Source organism: Budorcas taxicolor, chromosome 4 (genome assembly GCF_023091745.1).
Source record: "Budorcas taxicolor isolate Tak-1 chromosome 4, Takin1.1, whole genome shotgun sequence".
NCBI classification, from domain to species: Eukaryota; Metazoa; Chordata; class Mammalia; order Artiodactyla; family Bovidae; genus Budorcas; species Budorcas taxicolor.
In genome coordinates this window covers 101,171,917-101,193,228 of record NC_068913.1, presented here as the reverse complement: position 1 = coordinate 101,193,228, position 21,312 = coordinate 101,171,917, and the positions used below count along the sequence as shown (strand labels likewise).

Genomic DNA, 21,312 nt, shown 5'->3' with positions numbered 1-21,312 from the left:
AGCTGCTGAGCCTGTGCTCTACAAGAGAAGCCACCGCAATGAGAAGACCAGGCACCGCAACAGAGTAGCCCCAGCTCACCGCAACTAGAGAGAGCCCACACAGCAATGAAGACCCAGTGAAACCAAAGGATGGGGGAATTCAATGCGCTGTACACCCCAAACTTACTTACACAATGTTATATGTCAAGGACATCGCAATAAAAATTAATCAAATGCCAAAAGTATGATCATGGAAAAACACTACTATTTTGCTTGGGAGAATCAAAGTGGTTTGGTACCACGTCTAGACAGTCCAGAAATCGAGGTGTCATGAATGCAAACGGGGTCACCTGTGGGCCCCTGGATCATCACCTGCCCACACAATAACCGACACACCACAGCAGCTCTCTCCTGCTCCTCACGAGGGCTAGCTCCACAGAAGGGTAACAGGGGACGCTCAGCCCAGACACCACAATGACTCTGCTGTTCTGGGTTCAGTCGGTCCTGGTGTCTGCCAGGCAAGTCTCCCAGCTCTCGCTGTAGCTCTTGTCCCTGGCGCTGGTGTGAGTGTGAGTGTGAGTGTGAGTGTGTGTGTGAGTGTGAGTGTGTGTGTGTGTGTGTGTGTGTGTGTGTGTGTGTGTGTGTGTGTGTGTACGGGGACAGCAGCCAGCTCTTTGCTGGGCTCTCTAACAAGTTCCGCAAGTCTGTTTGTTAAAGAAAAATTCCAGTGGGTGCATCCAACACATGGAACTCAAGAACAGAAATTATATTTATCCGCCCCACTGCCAAAGAGATCACATGCCCCGTGAGTCACTCCAGATGTGCTCAAAAACAGAGTCTCTCTGTGGAAGCCCAGTGCCCCAATCCCAGAGAGAGTAGGAGTAGCAGAGGGCCCACTCCTGTGCTCCCCAGGAGTAACCCCTGCTCCACCCTTGGGAGGCAGGAGAGGGCATCTCTGCACGTCTGAAGACGGAGGGGTGGTAAGAACCTCACCACTGCCCTGGGAGGACCAGGACAGGCATACCTGTGGCTCCTGGGGTCCCCTTGGGTTCGAGGGCGACGTCTCACCTTTTTGGAGGAAAAGATGTGTTGGAAAACGTTGCTGCTTCTGCTGCTGTATTCCGATGCTCAGGCCACTCTGTCCCACAGGTGGACCAGGGGTGAGTTGTCTTTCCTTTATTTGTTTGATGCTTATGATTCTTTCTTGAATATCATTAGGAATCTGGAGGGGTGGAGGAAGCAGAAGGAAAGTAGAAGCCCTGTGCCCTCCTTTGATCTCCTCTCTGTCAAATGCTTTATGCTTCTCAACAGGCTAGAAGGTGTTAGAAGGTGATGGGGGAAATGACACCCAAAAAAATCAAAGCCACTGAGAAAATGGGATTGAGGTGGAGAGTGCAGAGAGCATCCCTTCCTGACAAGCCAGGAAGAAGGTCATCTTTGCTTTGTAGAATGTGAACAGACTCCTGCAAGTGCCCTGCAGGCTGCTACCAGCTGGGCAGGGTGTGGGGAGAGCAGGTGCCCGCAGCTGATGCTAAAATGATACTGGGGGTGCTGGCCGGCCCGAGTTCTGCTCCCTGGGGGACATGGCGTGTCCACGTGGAGGGCTCCACACTGCTTCCTGAGCAGGAGTGGTCACACCTTTCCAGCTGGAGAGAGCTGGCCCAGCAACAGAAGAGGAATAGTAATCCCCTCAGCAACCTGGTGTCTGCCTGGCTGCTACCACCCCGCCAGCCTCCCCCGGAAAGGAAGAAGCCCAGCAAGGCTTCTCCCCACGGCCGACTTCCTTCCCCCCGGGACGCGGCTCCTCAGAGCTGGCCTGGCATCTTTTTCTGGTTCCCGTGGGCAGACACTGGCAGCACCTCCAGTCAACTAAGGTGTATCACTTAGGAAGCGAGGGGCCCATTGCGCTGACCACTGCATGCCAATCTGAACTGAAATCTTTCTGCTGCCTAAAGTCAATGAGATCGCTGCCCTGGAAAGAACTAAAAAAAGAAGTCAGGTTTGCTGGTATTCCCAGAGATCCAAAGTGAGGTGAAGATGGCACAGCAGCAAGGGGATGAGCTCCCTCTGGTTCTCAAGGAGAGAGTCAGGGAAGGAAGAAGCCGCCAGCTGGGGCACAGAGCAGCATGGAGCAGGTGGATCTGATATGGGGGAAAGCAAAAGTCAAGGCACTTATTAGGGTTCTTACTCCCTTACTTGTAAACCTGAGATTAGGGACTTGCCAATTCTCTATACTGGGCAGTGAAATGATTCTTGTCTAGGGGTCGCAGAGAGTCGGACACGACTGAAGCAACTTAGCAGCAACAGCAGGGACAGATAATTAATGAAGCATTTTCCCTTTTTTTTTTTTCCTGGTAAACATCACCCCACACACACACACACACTTCCCTGCTCATCCTGTGCACAAATTTGGGGGGCAACACTTGGAAGCACAGAGCAAAGAGACCTCGGTGTTGTGATCTGTCGTTTAGCCCTGTGTGACACTGGGGCCTATCTTAATTTGCCTGTTAAAAAAGGATGATAATATCCACTCTTCCTAACACACAGGCTGTTAGAAAGCCAAATGAGATGGTTTGATTTTTTTTTTTTTACAAGTCTTATAAATACAATATAGCTGCATCATGAACTGCAAGGAACTCAAAAAATTTTAAGTTCTGCCTGTAATTGGCTGTGTGATGTCTGGCAAGTCTCTTGACCTCTCTGAGCTTTAGTTCATGAACAGATAACATATTAACAATAACAAAAAGTGACCCTCATTGCGTTGTCATGTGAGGGTCATATTCAAATATGTAAATAAAACGCTTCCTAGATAATGAGGAGCTATATCAAGGTCAACTATTACCTACCACTTAAAAAAATTTCATTAAAGAAGGTGTGAGGTTCTCAACAGGAAACCTATGGGTTCTACAGCAACATCCGGAGAGCAGTGCCTCTGGCCCTCTCCTCACTCGTCCCGGGGGAAGGTCTGCCCCCCTCCCCCCCATATCGATAACAATCTATATAAAGACACAAAGCCAACACAGCTGAAATGGAGGCCTCCATGAGGCCGCTGATACTAAGTGCTGGATTAGCGGTTCATGTCAGCATTCAGAGCCAACAAATGATATGGGAGCCCTTCCAACCAGCATCAAGTCTTCCACGTGGTTGATTTTTTAAAATTCATTTTTAACATTTTGTCTAATCATGAAAATAATCCACAGTTGTCATTTTTTTAAGATGGAATGGAAGTCACACCCAAAGAAAACCGATTTTTCCAAACACATAAACTGTCCCTTTCACTTTCATCCTTACCCCAACCCCCTCCACCGCCAGGCCTAATTTAGAAGAATTCCCTATGGAAAGAGTCGGAGGGCGACATCTCCCTACAAAGTCCTCCTCCCCCCATCCCACAGCACCACACCAGCCTCCACCCTCCCCCTCCGCCTGGCCCCTCGGGTGAAAGTGGGGAAATAAACCCAACAGGAATACACCCTGAGGCAGGACATCTTTTCTCCCCTCCCATTCTCCCAGCCTCTCCCTCAGACGCGCTCTCTAGGATTCCGCCCTGGGAGGTGGCTTCCTGGGCCAGCACGGCTGCTCCAGCCTCACCGACTGGATTAAGATTAAATGACTCACCTGTGGTTAGCGAGGCCTCCTGGAAGTGGACACACCTGGCCCAAGTCCTCGTCCCACCCGGTCCTGCCGGCGCACCACTTGAGGGACCACAGGGAACCTAGCCAGTCTTAAAACACAGAAAGATGCATGAATTCCTATAAATATTTAATTTTTACTCCATATACATGTTATTTCTTTTTAAAGTAGTTTCATAAGGAAGGTGGCTCTCCAGTGCCATTTTCAGGTGTCCAGCTCAGTGTTTTGTGTGTTTTCAATCATGAATGTTCTGTGGAGGGAAGGGCCCCAGGTAGGGACTGACTCACTGGTCCGGCATGACTGAGTAGCCACTTTGCTGCTTGTCACTGCGTTTATGCAGCTGTTGTTCTGAACACTAACAGGTAGGAAAATTGGAGGAAGGGAAGAAGTTAACACACCCCCAGATCCCTCCGTTGAAAGCCTAGAGCTCGACCTCACTCCCACGCTCAGTTTCTAGCAGCAGAGCCTTGCTGTCCTCATCCTCGCCTCTCCACCCCTTCCAGGTGCTCCCAGCATCCCCTGACTCCACTTGGGGGATGGGGCTCCCCCTGGGCAGTGGGGCTCCCCTTGGGTGGTGGCATGTTCTGGCCAAGTGGAGCTGACTCACAGCAGCCCTTTCAGAATCACTCCAGGAAGATGCCCAGCACAAGGGACTAAGATTCTGGCTTCTTCAGAATGGCACTGTGTTTCTAAAGGCAAGGGTTCCCAGCCACCCCCCACCCCCATCTAATGCCTGATGATCTGAGGTGGAGCCGATGTAATAATAGAAATAAAGTGCACAATAAATGTAATGCACTTGAATCATCTTGAAACCATCCCCCACCCTGGTCCATGAAAAAATTGTCTTCCACGAAAACAATCCGTAGTACCAAAAAGATTGGGGACTGCTGTCTGAAGGGCTGGCCCAGGAGCCAAAAAGTAAATGACATCAGTAGGATTTGGCAAAAGAGCTTTTATAAATGAGGGCTTTTCCTTTCCACATCCATGGCTGTTTCCATAGAGCTGCTTCAACTGATTCATTGGAAATATGGTTTTATTTCAGCTTGATATGGTCTACCTTTTGAGTCCTTTCCAACAAGTTCTTTGGCACAGATGCTGTACACAGTTACACAGAAGCCATAGTCTTAATACTGTTCTGTTTGTTTGCTTTTTTAACCTATTTGAGAGGTGGGAGGGAAGAAGAGATTTCTGTCACAAGTTATAAAAGTCAACGAGAAGATCAGGCTCAAAGCAAAAATAGGCTCTCCCATTTAGACAGGCTTCTGCTTGCATGTCTGGGCAAGAAAGCCTGAAGGAGCTAAGGCATAGAGAGCAAGACAGGTGCCAGGCTTGACTGAAATAATTAAAAGTAGTTTCTCTGGTGTGAAGAAAAGGGAACCCTTCTTCGCTGTTGGTAGGAATGTAAGTTAGCGCAGCCACTATGGAGAACAGTATGGAGGTCACTCAAAAAATTAAAAATAGAGCTACCATATGATCCAGCAATCCCACCTCTGAGTACATATCTGAAGAAAACTCTAGTTCCAAAAAATACATGCACCTCAATGTTCATGGCAGCACTATTCACAATAGCCAAGACATGGAAGCACCTAGGTGTCCATTGACAGAAAATGGATAAAGAAGATAAGGTACCTATATACAATGGAATACTGCTGCTGCTGCTGCTGCTGCTGCTGCTGCTGCTAAGTCGCTTCAGTCGTGTCTGACTCTGTGCGACTCAGCCGTAAAAATGAAATAATGCCATTTGCAGCAACATGGATGGATCTAGAGGTTATTGTAGTAAGTAAAGTCAGACAGAGAAAGACAGATATCATAGGATACCACTTATATGTGGAATCTAAAATATGATACAAATGAACTTGTTTACAAAACAGAAACAGACACAGAAAACAAACATGCTGTTACTAAAGGAGAAAACGGGTGGGAGAGGGATGAATTAAAAATTTGGGATTAGCAGATACAAACTACTATATATAACACAGATAAAAATAAGGACTTACTGTATAGCACAGAGAACCATATTCAACATCTTACATAACCTATAATGAAAAAGAATCCATATATTTATGTGTGTGTGCTCAGGTGCTTAGTCATGTCTGACTCTTTGCAATCCCACGGACAAAAGCCCACAAGGCTCTTCTGTCCATGGAGTTTTCCAGGCAAGAATACAGGAGTGGGCTGCCATTTCCTACATCTGAAGATTTTTGGCTTTTACTCTCAGGGAGATGAGAAATCACAGAAGCTTCCTGGCAGAAGATTGATATCATGGAACCTATGTTTTCACAGAATTGCTCTAGTTGCTTTGTTAAGAATACAATGAGGTGGATTTCCTTCCAGTGGTTAAGACTCATTGCTTCCTTTGCAGGGAGCATGGGTTCCATGCCTGGTAGGCAAACTAAGATCCCTCCCTGTGTGGCATGGTCAAAAAAAAAAAAAAGAATGCAATGAGGATGATGATGGCCACCAAGGATGGAAGCAGAAGCACTATTAGGAGAAACGTTCAAGGTTTAGACACCTGGAGGTTTGCAGGGATGTGGTAAGAGGTAGCCAGATCCCACGTATGTTCTGAAGATAAAGCCAACAAGACTTGCTGATTCGTTGGGTGTGAAATGTGAAAGAGAAAAGGCAAGGATGACTCATGACTCCTAGGTTTTGGCTTGAGCAGCTGCGAGAGATGGAAAGACAGCAGGCAAGGCAGGGGAAGAGGAACAGGTGCGAGGGGTGGTGGGGACTGGCATTGGGTCAGGATCAGGAGAGACAACTGTTACAAATCCAAAAGGAGATTCCCATAGGCAGGTGGGTGTCTAGAAATCTGACCTGGAAATACAAAGCAGACGATCAGTACGAAAGTCAGGGTGGTGAGGAGAGAGGAGTCATGCACCCTGACACAGGCTGAGGCCAGGAGTCAGCAATACGAAGAGATGGATGAGGAGCAAGAGCGGATGGCAAGGGAGGATTTTTTTTTTTTTAAGAAGCAGCAAGCAGCAATGTGTTTTCATGCCAGTTTGAAAAATCAGTAGAGAAGGGAAAACTAATGATGTGGGAGAGAAAGGTGGAAAGGTGAGTGAGTCTTTATTGGAGACCTGGTCCAAGGCTCTAGATGAGAGCAGGGAAAGAATAACAGAAGGGAAGTCAGAGGATCCGGGCAAGAGGTGGGTAACTGGTGTCAGGAAAAAGGAGGAGGTGTGGAATCATCTATTTCATGCTGAAATAGAGAGGAGTCAGGAAACGTGAGTAACGCTTAGGCAGCATTTCAGGCCCCTCCTGAGAATGTTGTTCAATCGCTCAGTCGTGTCTGACTCCTTGAGACCGCATGGACTGTAGCACACCAGGCTTCCCTGTCCTTCACTATTTCCGGGAGTTTGCTCAAATCCATATCCATTGAGTCAGTGATGCCATGTAACCACCTCATCCTCTGCCACCCCCTTCTCCTCCTGCCTTCAGTGTCTCCCAGGATAAGGATCTTTTCCAATGAGTCAGCTCTTCACGTCAGGTGGCCAAAGTATTGGAGCTTCAGCTTCAGCATCAGTCCTTCAGTGAATATTCAGGACTGATTTCCTTTAGGATTGATTAGGTTGATCTCCTTGCAGTCCAAGGGACTCTCAAGAGTCTTCTCCAACACCACAGTTCAAAAGCATCACTTTTTCGGCACTCAGCCTTCCTTATGGTCCAACTCACATCCATACATGACTACTGAAAAAGCCGCAGCTTTGACTATACATACCTTTGTTGGCAAAGTGATGTCTCTGTTTTTGAATATGCTGCCTAGGTCTGTCACAGATTTCCTTCCAGGGAAAGTCTTTTAAATCCATGACTGCAGTCACTGTTTGCAGTGATTTTGGAGCCCAAGGACATAAAATAACTTTGCATAACACATTATAAATCAAAGTTAGAGATTTGTTTTAAAAACATGTGTGATTCATTTAAGAGTATGTTTTACACCATATATATTCATTCATTTCTAATTAACTCTATCCTTCCTGTAGGACCTCCCTGGTGACTCAGACCAGGATCTGCCTGTAATACAGGAGACCTGGGTTCAATCCCTGGGTCAGAAGATGCCCTGGAGAAGGGAATGGCTACCCACTCCAGTATTCTTGCCTGGAGAATCCCATGGATGGAGGAGCCTGGTGGCCTACAATCCATGGGGTTGAAAAGAGTCAGACATGATTGAGTCAGACACACACACACACATGAGCACACATACACACCCTGTCAGTGAGATTGGAGGAGTTTTTGTCCATCTGATTTTTAGCTTTGTGATTATTAATTCTTAGTTCGTATTGAGTAGAGTTGATTAACAGTGTTTTATTAGTCTCAGGTGTACAGCAACCTGATTCAGTAATACATGTATCTGTTCTTCAACTTTTTTTCTTATTTAGGTTCTTACAGAGCAGTGAGCAGAGTTCCCTGTGTTATACAATAGGTCCTTGTTGGTTATCTATTTTACATATAGCAGCGTTGGGTTTTGAAGCCCATGAGACCTGGAGTTTAATCTCAGTCCTTATTACAAACCAGTTGGGTGGCCAAAGGCAAGTTTCTTAGCCTCCAAGTTTCTTCATCTATAAAACAGAATGTGAACCCTTACCTCACAAGGTACAAAAAGCCCTCTGCCCCACACGCACCGTCAAGCAGCCACAGCAACCTGAGGGGTACGTGCAGAGGTAGGGGATGGGAGGAGTGGGGGAGGGTCCATCTTTGAGATTCCTGTGCTCCCCACACAGACTTTCTGAAGCAATAACCAGCCCCAGTCCAGGGGCTGACCTTATTTCTAACAATCTTCCCTGAACTGTTATTATTTTAAAAACTTGAAGAACGAGGGCTACTGGAAACAATGTTTCCATTATTAAACACAGCTTTCATCAGGAAGCCTTTTCTTCCCGACTCTTGAGAATTAGTGGCCCACCAGAGTGTCTGCACCTTAAAGGAAGTGACTGTTCCCGGGGAAACAATTGAGTGAAGAAAGTGCAGGTCTGAATAACTTTAGGGCCCATGCTGGGACCTTGTTCCCTTCTCTGCCCTTCCCCTGCTGCTGAGTGATTTTTTTTTTTTAAGAGAACAAGACCTTTCATTTCACAATCACAGAGAAGACATAAAGAAGTTGCTCTCAGATCCTACCTTGAAAAGGTAGGTTTCATGGTCAGAAGACATAGCCCACATCTGTCCCTCCTCCCGCCAAGGAAAGTGCACCCCTCCTTGTGTCTCCATCTCTGTCTCCAAGAACACAAGGGAACTGGTCTCTTCAGTTCAGTTCAGTTGCTCAGTCGTGTCCAACTCTGTGTGACCCCATGGACTGCAGCACGCCAGGCCTCCCTGTCCATCACCAACTCCCAGAGTTTACTCAAACTCATGTCCTTTGAGTCAGTGATGCCATCCAACCATTTCATCCTCTGTGGTCCCCTTCTCCTCCTGCCTTCAATCTTTCCCAGCATCAGGGTCTTTTCAAATGAATCAGTTCTTTACATCAGGTAGCCAGTACTGGAGTTTCAGCTTCAGCTTCAGTCCTTCCAATGAATATTGAGGACTGATTTCCTTTAGGATGTCTCTTTCACCTCTTCGGATGCCCGCATAAGGCCCCGTCAGATGGGAAGCAGCTCTCAACTCTAGCAGTGCACCCGCTTCTTGGCAGTGGGTCTGGATAACACAGTGGTTACAGACCCTGCCTGCCTGTTGGAACACCTGGGAGCTGTCAGGAGTCCCGACGCCTACATCCATCCACCCCAGAGATGCCTGTGAACTGGCCTGGGAGGCAATTTGGGGCATTTAGGCCTTTAAAGTTCCCAGGTGATTCTAAGGCATGGTCAAAGTTGAGAAACCCAGGGCTAAACTGGGAGTGGCCACTCAGACTGGCCAGCTCCTTCTACACAGCCTTTGGTCAAGCACCCTCTGATTCTCAACCCAGGCTGCCATTCGATGCACCTAGAAAGCTTTCAAAAAGTTGACTATCCCAATCACACTGTAGTCACTTCAATCAGAACTTCTTCGGGTGCCCTGGGTGACTCTCACTTGGGGTCAAGGTTGCAAACACGTGGAGCAGATGTCTTGTCCTCTTCGGCTCCACAGGCAGAGGCTGCAAGTGAGAAGAGGCTCACTCAAGCCCTAAAATCTATGCTTCTGTGGGAAAGGGGCACTTTTCTGGCAAAGAGAAAAATTCTGCCAAAATTCTGGGCAAGGAACTACTGTTCTGGAGTTCATAGGCTCTGTCCCCCAAGGTGGTCTGGGGAAGTAGGGCTGTCCCTCTGCCCACCCAGGTCCCCCTCAACGTAAGGATCCAGTCTGTCAACATCTGCATCTTGTGTGCACCCTGAAAGCCTGCCAGGTTCTCCGCGGGGCAGACAGAAATCTGAAAGCATATTTATCCAAGCTCCTGAGGAACTTGTGGGCTAGATAATAAATGGATTACAGAGATGGCAGTATTACAGCAATTGTACAGCCAGGCAGTTTTTCCAGGAGGTTAGGATCCTACCAGTGAGCTTTTCAGGAAATGTCCTTTACATCAAAGATGTTTCACTTAGATAGAAATCTTTCTAAATGCTTCTGCAGTTCCCTTCTTCAACACTGTACTCTGGACATCACTGGACCCTTCCCTGGTGGTCCAAGGTCACCATATTCAAGAAACAGAGCGATCATGTGTAATTATAGCAAATTGTGCTTTGCACAACTTCAGGGAATGAACCTTCCCTTGAAGTCTCACCTGTTTTTATAGCTACTTGCCCAGTTTTCTGGTAGATCACAACCAAGTGTCTCAAAGAAGTGGCCCATTTTTCTTACAGCTGGCAGTGGGCTTGCCAATCCTTTCTGCACCATGTCTTGGGACATGCAGGGGCTGTGAGGGTGGATGGGGCCACCTGCTTCTAGCCTGATGGGTCCAGGAGAAGTGCAGTCTCTAATGACTATTCCTACAGCAGGCTTCTCGTGTGGCTCAGTGGTAAAGGATTCACCTGCCAATGCAGGAAACGTGGGTTCGATCCCTGGGTCAGTAAGATCCCCTGGAGAAGGAAATGGCAACACACTCCAGTATTCTTCCCTGGGAAATCCCATGGCCAGAGGAGCCTGGCAGGCTCTAATCCATGGGGTCACAAAGAGTTGGACACGACTTAGTGACTAAACAGCAACAACAGTTCCTATAACATTCTGTCTTCTCTTTCTCGTGTCCTCTGTCAGCTCCTCATTCTTGGTCCCCTTTGCCTCTAGCAGTTCGCCCATCTTCTCCCAGCTACTCCGTCTCTATGCAGCCACTGAGGAACTCCTGTGTCAAGTCACTGATTTTATATCCAATGCGTTTCTGAGTCAAGCCCTTGGCCCCACACCCCCCCAGAGCCAGTGTCAGGGGCTGCGCAGCTCTCTTCCTACACGTCGTCACCTGTGCTTCGATTCTTGGCAGCCCTACTCCAGGCGGCAGGGGAATGAGCCAGAAGTCTGAGTCTCTGGTTCAAAGGGTTGTCAATAAACATAAATCAGTACACGTCATTCTGTAAAGTGCCGAAATGTGCAGTGTTAGTAGGGAACAGTAGTGTTAGGGAGTTGTTTGTTGAATTGGGGCGGGGCATTGGGGGGTGGGGTCAATGGTTTGCTCATCTCTTTTTTTATTTGTATTGAAATATAGTTGATTTCTAATGTGTTAGTTTCAGGTGTACAGCCAAGTGACACAGTTATACATATTGAGATTCTTTTTCTAGATACTTTTCCATTACATGTTATTACAAGATATTGGGTAGAGTCCCCTGTGCTATCCAATAGGTCCTTGTTGCTTATCTATTCTATATATAATAGTTTGCCTCTACTAATCCCAAACACCTAATTTACCACCCTCCCTCCACCTTTGGTAACCATAGGTTTGTTTTCTGTGTCTGTGAGTCTATTTCCATTTTGTAAATAAGTTTCATTTTATTTTAGATTCCATATATAAGCAATATCATATGTGTTTTCCTCTGACTTACTTCCCTTAGCATGACCATCTCTAGTTGCACCCATGTTGCAGCAAACGGCATTGTTTCATTCTTTTTGATAGCTGAGTAACATCCCATTGTTTATGTATACGTGCCACTTCTTTATCCATTCATCTGTCAATGAACACTTAGGTTGCTTCCATGTCTTAAATACTATAAATGTTTTTGTTCTAACATAAAGGCCCTTGGGGACTCATACTCCTTGGACATACATATTTTTCAAAACTTTCTGAAATGATTCTGATAAGAAGCCAGGTTTGAAATTATTGGTGTGAAATAGTAACCTCTGATATGCCTGGGACTCTCTGGGACACACCAGGGCGGTCTGTCACTTCTCCCCCTCTGCATCCACCACCACTCAGAGTCACTCTCAAGAGTGGCTGGCTGACCTTGGAGTTCACCCCCGGGGAAAAGCCGGTGCAAACAGCAAGCTCTCAAGCTCACTCTTAATTTCTTGCAGCCGTGCTCTTCCCTGCCGCCTACCGGCCAAAGAGATCCTCAATGCTGCCCTTGAACCCGGTCCTGCAGAGCTCCCTGGAGGAAGTAGAACTGCTCTATGAGGTAGGCAGAGGGCAGAGTGAGCAACTCAAGTCACGGAGAAGGCATTGCTCCTTCTCTGTGGTTTTTGGAGGAGTGACCTGAACCCCTGATAGTGGGTGGCCTCTGCTGCCTGGGGAACCTGACTGGACTTGTGTGTGGAGGTCCCAGAATCCTGCCCACCTCAAAGGCAAGTGGTCTTCATACCCCTCTCCTGTCCCACCTGTCATCCCAGGGATGGACAACATTAGGAAATCAGTGGAGGCAAAATTAGAGATTTATACTGGGCTCAGAGGTGCCCCTACCAGCACCTAAGCAGCAGAACAGGGCAGTCTGCCCCGGCCAGGGCTTTAAGCCAGGATGGGTCAGCAGTGTCCAGACAATGCCACACCTGTTGTCTGAGCGGAGCCGAGTCTCGGTAACCTCACACAGGGAGAGCCCCATTTTCAAGTCTGGGGCCACCCCAAAGGCTCTCTTCCTCTGCCTCTCACACCTCTGGAACCACGACCCCACTTCTCCTCCAGACCAGGGTGAATTTCCCAAGGCCCTGCAGTCTGGTTTAGCGGTGAAGATGCAGGCTCAAGATCTGAGCTTTAGTTCCGCTTCTTCCACCCATCGGCCACGTAGCCTTACACAAGCCACCGTGTCTCTCTGGACCCGAGTCTCCTCAGCTGTTAAACAAAGGGCTCCAGTGATCACCCAAGTCCCCCTCCTGCCTTGAGGTCCTCAAGGACTAGAACTGTCTGGCTGAGAAGGAGACAGCCTGCCGCAGCCTCGTGGCTGAGCCAGGCAGCAGATTTCAAACACTGCCTCAGGGAACAAACTGGAAAATGCATAGCCTTTGCCAAGTCATGAACATGGGAGTCTGAGGAACAGATCTGCTTTAGGAAGATAACAGACAGTAGCATGGAAAATGGGTCAGACCTGGGGAAAGCCAGAGACAGGGGGAAGAGTCAGGACTTATTAGATTCCTGATATGATCCTGGCACAGAGCAAAGGACAGACCTTACCCCTACCCTTAAAGAACAGGTAAGAAATGAGGACAGATCTCTGTGGCCCACTTAATTCGTAGCACAATTCTCTGTATCCTTCAAATTCCCAGATTCTGCTTTTAAAGTATCCAAAACAGTCAGTTTGTGCTGTAGAAGATTTTTGGTTGGCGGGAGGGAGAAAGGAGAGAAGGGGGTGACTTGGGACACTGGAAACAACAGTCGCTTAACAGTGGTTTTGAACCAGGCACAGTGTTAGATGCCGCCCATATTTGTCTTACTTACTCCTCACACTATCCCAGTGAAGTGTTGTTGTTAACCACATCACAGAGGGATAAAACGAAGCTGAGAGAAGTAAAGTAACTTATCCAAGGTTACACAGTGGGAAAGCCAGACCCGGGACCCAGGTCTCTTGATTCCGAAGCTCTTTGTGAGCCACCTGCCTTGCATGAACGCATGTGATCATGACTCTGGTGATGCTATGTCCTCAATGACCGTGGGTGCCTCACGCCTTTCCACACCCCGTGTTTCTCCCCAGTTCCTGCTGGCCGAACTTGAGATCAGCCCTGACCTGAAGATCTCCATCAAGGACGAGGAGCTGGCCTCCCTGCGGAAGGCCTCGGACTTCCGCGCTGTCTGCAATGACGTGATCCCCAAGAGCATCCCCGACATCCGGCGACTTAGTGCCAGCCTCTCTAGCCGCCCGGGCATCCTCAAGAAAGAGGACTTCGAAAGGACAGCGCTGACCCTAGCCTACACGGCCTACCGCACGGCCTTGTCCCAAGGGTATCAGAAGGACGTCTGGGCCCAGTCCCTCCTCAGCCTCTTTCGTGCCTTGAGGCATGACTTGATGCGGTCCTCAGGTCCGAGGGCATCTGCCTGAGGGACTGGCCCGCACCAGGGCCACGGAGCGGGGACCAGCATACAGCAATCCAGAAATTCCTCATTCTCGACTCCATTTACAGAGACCAGGCACAGAACATACACTGCCAGCTCAGAGCTGCAGAGATCAAATAAGGAGCCCTGCTGCTCTTTGCCCCTTGTAACTTCTTGATAAGCGAAAGATTGTGATTTATACCATAATGTGACCTGAGATGGAGAAAAGGGCTGCGATGGTAATTCAAGACGCCTCCAGAGGGTGAATGGTTGGCCTGGTGCATTGCAGCAGTCTAACATAGGCTTTAGCACTGACTGCCCGTGACACAAACACCCAGGAGTGAGGAAAGAGACAGGAGAGACATTATAAAAGTTTGGGCACGACAGGAAGGTGGGGGGTGGGGAACAGATTTCTTTGGCCCTAAGAGATCAGGGTGCTGGATTGAATGAACGTCTTTCCAAAGTTCTGTAATAAGATATAAAGAAGCTAGTGTGTGTGTGTGTGTGTGTGTGTGTGTGTGTGTGTGTGTGTGTGTGTAAAGTCGCTTTAGTCATGTCTGACTCTGTGATCCCATGGACTGTAACACTCCAGCCTTCTATGTCCATAGGAGTCTCCAGGCAAGAATACTGGAGTGGGTTGCTGGGCCCTCCTTCAGGGGCTCTTCCCGACCCCGGGATCTGAACCCGCCTTTCCTGTGTCTCCTGCACTGGCAGGCGGGCTCTTTACTGCTAGCGCCACCTGGGAAGCCCTAAAGAAACTAAAGCCATAGCCAAATAAATATATTGTTAACCAAGGGCCCACTTCTCAACTTTTTCAAAAGTCCCCAAGAAGAATCAGTCAGAAAATCAGTTATGAGTTATATACCAAGCTGCTTCTTTCCTGAAGGCTGGTCTAATTTAGCAGAGAAATATGAAGGAGGCCCAAAGAAATGCTACTGTCATGCCTTGCCTTTTGAACAGAGAAGTCAAGCTAACGCAGAGAGGGTCATCCTGACAAGAGAGGTGGCACCCATGCCCTGGTCTGTCTATTCTAATGCTAAAATTATTGAGCATCCTCAGAGAATTAAGTGCACCAAATAAAAGTGATTTTCAGATGACAAAATTTTACCCCCTCAAATGCCAAATCTTTCATTTCAGAATTATTGACTTGATATATTTTAAATTATACATATGAAATGCCTTACATTTTTATTTAGTATCTTGGAGACATCCTAGTGTAGGAGTTAGATAAGATCTAAGATCCCTCTCCTTCTCAAATTTCTACCGTCATTTAACTAACTATGAAATGTTACCTGGACCTGTGTTGTCAGTCTGCTGGACTGCTTGTATCAACCCTGAAAGTTCCCAGGCTTTGTTAACTCTGAATCTGGTATATTTCTGCAGCCTTCCTCAGAGTCAGGCTATAAGAGCGCACTTTCCTCTGCTACCAACATGACTTGACCTTTGTAATTTGTTCTTTCTAACTGGCCATGGCCTGAAAGATAAGATAGCAAGTCTTTTTAGCATTCTGTGTTAAAGAAGAGTTAATCCATGAAGGTCCCTGACAGAAGTAAATCACCTCAGTTCTAATGAAGATTCCTCACCAGCTCAGAGATGTTTCCAGCTTCTCCAATCCAAGGTTTACGACTGGGTTCGAGAGGCTAAATTGCAAGAAGTCTAATCTCTGAATAAGCGAGGACTCACTGAGCTAAATCTGATTCTGAAATGGGTTTTTAACAATTGTCGTTTAATGATGATGAAAGCTGGTCTTGACTTCTTTAAAATCTTTGACTAAGGGAGCCTTACCTAGCAGTACAAGCTGCAGGATCTTTTGAAGAAATATCAGGATGAAGAAATAGGTATTTATCATCAAAGAAAAGTCTCACTTTGCATCCTCACTCCCAGGCTCAGAAGACTAACCAGCCAGTCTCTCATTCTCATTCCCCAGTTATACCTCTTGTACACCCCTCAGATACAGACTGATATATGCCTTTCCATTCCATTTCTTCCTAAGATCACATGTTCTCTTTGACATCATCGCTCCACTTGTCTCTTTGTGGTCATCGGTGTCTCTGCTGCTCTGTCTTTGGGTCCGATTCTGATATCTCTATATCCATTGCTCAAGGCACATCTTGATTTCTTCCGGCTAACCTCTCACTGTCTCTGCCTGGCTCTCTCTGATGCTCACTGTCTCCTTCAGGGATTGTTGTCTGAATAAAACAAAGGCAAAACAAAGGTACAGACAAGTTTGGGATTGCCCAGAAAGCAGATTAGCCTCACAGCCTACCTTCAGTGTTGGGGCTTTGCCCGCATGAGGGTTGGGGAGGGGTCAGCTGAGGCCTCAGTCCCTGGACACTGGGTAATAGTCTGACAGAGTCCTGCATCTGCTCTGGGGCTCCACGGCTATCAGAACGGATCTAAGAGCTTTCCTCAGTCACCAAGCAGAAAGGCCCACACTTGGTGTCCCTGAGCACCATGTGAGGAGGATACTCACAGCTGCTCCCAAGGGCAGGAGATCCCTGGATAGGAGAGGGTTGTTCTCAGGACTGGTGATAGCAGTGGCAGTTCATTCATTCACCCTGCCACAAATAAATTACAGGCACTTCTGTACTGATAATCGAGTCCAAACTTATGTGGCAGTCAACTGGAAAAAAAAAAAAAACGAACCAGAAGGACACAACCTTTTTAAAGACAAATGAAATTTTCATTTTTGTTACTAGATGTGTGCGTGTTCAGTCATTCAGTCGCGTCTGACTCTTTGCGACCCTATGGACATTAACCCTGCAGGCTCCTCTGTCCATGGGATTCTCCAGGCAAGAATACTGGAGTGGGTTGCCATGCCTTCCTTCAGGGGATCTTCCCAACCCAAGGATCAAACCCACATCTCCTGCAGCTCCTGCATTTCAGGTGGATTCTTTACCACTGAGCCACCAGAGAAGCCAGTTATACTGGATATTTAAACACTATTTTAGTCTGAATACAAATTGTTTACCCACAAAGAGTTTTCCAGCAATGACTTCATTCATAAACAAAATGAAATATTCTGCTCAACACCACCACCCCAAATCGCGACTCTTTGCCCAGAGAGCAGTGAAGGAGTAGCCTGGACAGCAATGGACCCTCCCATTTTGTCTCATGAATGCCACACTGTACACACCACAGTCACAACCAGACACATTTTGTCACATTCACTCAAAGAATAATTCAGAGTGTGACATCAGCGGAAACTTGCCTGTGACTCAATGGAACCCTTCTGCCATTTCTAGATGCTGGGTCATTGTAGCATCTAAAAATCCTGGAAGTTTCTTCGATAGTTGGCATTCTCATGGCTACCTCTGGTGTCCCTCAAGGACACTGAAAAACATCTGTAGGCTGAAACTTCCATTGCTCTGTCCTCTCACCTGGAATCTAACTAAAGGAGAAGCACATAAGTAGTGAATCAGAAGATATTTCCACAGGGCGTGCATGCATGTTAAGTCTCTTCAGTTGTGTCTGACTCTTTGAGACCTCATGGACTGCAGCCCACCAGGCTCCTTTGTCCATGGGATTCTCCAGGCAAGAATACTGGAGTGGGTTGCCATGCCCTCCTCCAGGAGATCTTCTGGACCCAGGGATCAAATCCGTGTCTCTTGTGTCTCCTGCATTGGCAGGCGAGCTCTTTACCTGGGAAGCAGGGCGCTGATCTAAAATTAAATGCTTGTTAAATGGTGCTCCTTACTTCCCTAACCCATTTTAATGTCTTTTTTTTTTTATTGTGGTTATAAAACATGTCATATGAAATTTACCATTTGAACCAAACCATTTCTAGGAATACAGTTACAGAACAGTTAACTACAGGCACACTGCTGTGTGAAAGATCTCTAGAACCTATTCATGTTGCAAAAACAATACCTATGAAACGACATTCCACTTTGCCCTCTCCTCATGACCCCTGGTAACTACCATTCAACTTTCTAATTGTTAGACTACTTTTGATACCTCATATAAATGGAATTTGTCTTATATTTCTGAAGCAATGTGTAAAATTTCCTTAAGAAAATGTTTTGTCTGAAAAAATGGAGAGTCCTGAAGGAGAACTACTGGTATGACCGTGTCACATAATTTTATTTAACAAATATTCACTTATGTTGTAATAAAAATGTCATGATCGAGTTTCCAGGCTCAGTGGAATCCTTGTTATCTCAGATTATCTCACCAAAGAATTTGAAGTGGCTCATGGGTTTAACATCAAATGTTGACTTCCACAGCTGTCTGCATCCACTCTCTTTAATGTTTGCCACCAAAACATCACACACGTGTTACTGTTCTTCCTGAGTTTCAAAATCATCACCCCAAAATGAGGCTTAAATGTAGTAAATATGACAGCCAGTCTTTAATAAGCATTTAAAGAGATGAGTCATAGTAGCTCATCCTACAGTGGCAAGACAATTTCAAACCAGGTCACCCACAGCTGCTCCTGCTTTAGGGGTCAAGAAAAACTGGTTTTCAAGACTCACCTTTCCAGATTCACTTCACCTTTAGCCTGGGGATTATTTTCAACTGGCATAGCTGCAGGCCTTAGAATGCCATTTTTGGGTTCTGTGAATTTAAGAACATGAATTTCATAACCTTTGACTTCCCCACAGCACCTCTCAGATCAAGGCAACGCTGCCAAAGACCACCAGTGATAAAAGTGTGGGTGCTTTCTCTCTCTCTCTTTCTTCCTTGCCCCATATCCACATGACCTTTCTGAGAAAAGAGAAACACTTCTCTTCTATAAGGAGCAGAAAGTGTCCAAAGGCTGCAAAGGCCCTATTCTTGAACCCATCCATTTTTTTCTGCCCTCCCACCTCCTCCTTGCACACCAGTCAAAGGAAGCCTTCGGCTTCTATTTTGGTAAAGAGCCTCAGAGAAGAGCATTTGAACACCTAATCCAGCCAGAAGGACCAAGGACATCCTCCAAATGCCTCTGAAATAAAATTGGTGTCTAGACTTTTCCAGAGAGGCAGTACCCTTCCCACTCTCCCTAAAAGGTCTGTGGTCTTTCTGAGAGGCTAACGTCCTCTGCTGACTCAGATGCTTTGTATTCACCTGGGCGCTGAAGCAAATGGTCTTTGCCACCAGGGAAATCTGAAATACTTAATGTTGTACAGTGGTGGTGGTGGGTGGCTTAGTTGTCAAGTTGTGTCGGACTCTTTGCGACCTCGTGGACTGTAGCCAGCCAGGCTCCTCCTGGAATTCTCCAGGCAAGAATACTGGAGTGGGTTGCTATGCCCTCCTCCAGGGGATCTTCCCAACTCAGGGATCAAACTCGCATTTCCTGCATCTTCTCCGTTTCAGGCACATTCTTTACCACTGAGCCACCAGAGAAGCCTCTTGATGTTGTATCCTCTGGGGCAAATGTCTCCAGGGTTGATGTTTCATTTTCTCCCTGCTACCAGACATATCTTCCTGAGGACTAGGTCAGCAAGTGGCCCTCAAAGAGAAAGCTCAGTGTCTTATGCTTTGCATCGTTAAAGCAGTGTGTGGGGAGGTGGGATTATGTTTACCGTGATGGTCATCACTCCAGCCCCTAGCATGTTTGAGGAACAAAAATAAGCTTTGCAAGTTTCTTGGGTTCTGCGGAATCAGCAGGCCCCTGCTGGGACCAATCCCGAACCACCTTTGGAAGAGATACTGACTCATTCTTTCCAACGTGCTGATTGGCTGCGAGAAATGGGCGTGGCTACCGCCTCTGTCCCGCTTCCCATAGGTGAAGGAGTGTTAAGGTGGGCCTCCAGCAGGATTTTGTCCCGTGACGAAAAAAGGAATGTCTTGGGGACTTTTTTTTTTTTCCCCTGCTCTGGAGGCCCAGGCTCAAGGCAAATTTATAATGGGAAACCAATTAGAAGGAAAGAAGTCTGAACAGAGTTAAGGTGCCAGGTCCTGGGAGAAGAGACCAGCATGCTCTGCTGACAACCCTGGGGGTTTGTTTTAAGGGAAGGGGGGCGGGGACGACTAGACTTTTTAAGGGAAGGGGGCACAGCCGGCAGAGGTAGAAAGTGAAGATGGTACTGCACAAAGCAGGCCATCAGTGAGAAGAAGAATGATGGAGGGCGCCACAGACTCTTGGCATCTTTTATTTTTTTGAAGCTTTTAAATGACTTCGAGGCCAGACAGCTGCAGCAGAGGTGTACTCTTGATCGATTAAGGGGGCTTTTGCTGAGCTGTAGAATAAAGTGACTTCATTACTAATCTAGCAAAGGGAACGAGCCACTATGTTCCCGTGGGTCATGCTTTCCCACTTTCTTTTTGCTGGGCATGAGGCTATGCTCACAAATCCCACCTAAAACCGGAGGCGAGGTGCCCGGCTTTTGGTGTAGACAGGGGCTCTACCTGCCCTCCTGTTCTGCCCATAAAACGAAAGAGGACTCTTGGAAGCCGAGAAAGGTTGGAGAAGTCTTTCTGGACGGAGGCAAGCGTCGCCAAGCAGCACAGCACTTGGCTGGCGCGGGCTCCAAGGGGCGGAGGTCCAGGATGGGCTTGCTGAAGGGACTTCTCGGAGCCAGGAAGCTGCTGCTCGTCATCCTCGTGCCGCTCCTGCTGCTGCCCCTGCCCATGCTCTACCCCAGCAGCGTGAGTACCGGCCCGTCCCCTCCCGGGGCCAGTGGGTCAGCTGGGAGGTCAGAGGGGAGGTCGCTGGAGGGAAGAGGGGCACTCAGTGCAAAGTTCAGCATGCTCTTCTGTCGGTGTCAAGAAGTGGAAATGCTTTCCTGGAGGAGGCTCACATGCTTTCTGCCCCAAAACTGCGATTTTCAATCCCCAGTTTCCCCAGCCTTATGGCCCCCAACCGGGAGTGAGATAAGAAGGGGGATGGGTCAGTGGCTGAAGCGGCCGTCTTTGGGCCAGGTGGACACCGATAAGGATGCTCTGGGCAGTGGTGTTTGCCAAGAGTCAACATGTGGCCATGTCATGGGAGAGAGACTGGACATGCAGGAAGACCTCCGCATAGAGGAGGGGGTGGGGAGGGAGGGGACTGTGGACCCCAGCCTGGGGTGTGCTGGAAGCAGTCCCCAGCCGGGCTCTCGTCCATCGAGCCTGGGTCCGCGGGTGACCCACAGTGGGCTCTGATAACCACAACTGGAAACTCTTAATAAGTTCCTCCTGAACTTTAAGTTGAAGGTGGAACTTGGCTGCCTGCCCTGGCCCCATGCATATGGCCCTTTGATCATCTGTATCCTCTCTGTTTCCTTCTCTGAGCGGTGGAAGGAGAGACAACAAATGACTCGTTTTAAAGAAAGAGTAAGAGCCCCCAACTCTAGACAGTGACCAAATTTTTTTGTCCAGGTTGGTGTGAGCCGAAGACGCAGAGCTTCCCTTTCTTTCTTTCCTCCGGCTCCTTTTCTCCTCCTCCCCCG

General features: G+C 47.7%; 2 protein-coding genes across 2 annotated transcripts in view; both read left to right on the top strand.

Moving 5' to 3' along the window:
* Positions 1-803: 803 nt before the first annotated feature.
* On the top strand, positions 804-16,652 carry FAM180A (family with sequence similarity 180 member A). The gene is made up of 3 exons (XM_052638654.1): positions 804-1,139; positions 12,016-12,116; positions 13,620-16,652. Exons 1-3 carry the CDS (start codon positions 1,064-1,066, stop codon positions 13,962-13,964), a joined length of 522 nt encoding a protein of 173 aa, XP_052494614.1. The 5' UTR covers positions 804-1,063; the 3' UTR covers positions 13,965-16,652.
* Positions 16,653-20,215: 3,563 nt separating this feature from the next.
* Positions 20,216-21,312, top strand: part of SLC13A4 (solute carrier family 13 member 4) — a 42,837-nt gene continuing 41,740 nt past the window's right edge. Inside the window, exon 1 of the mRNA XM_052638730.1 lies at positions 20,216-20,530. Within this exon, the coding sequence (XP_052494690.1) occupies positions 20,216-20,530 (315 nt within the window). The remainder of the gene's footprint in view (positions 20,531-21,312) is intronic.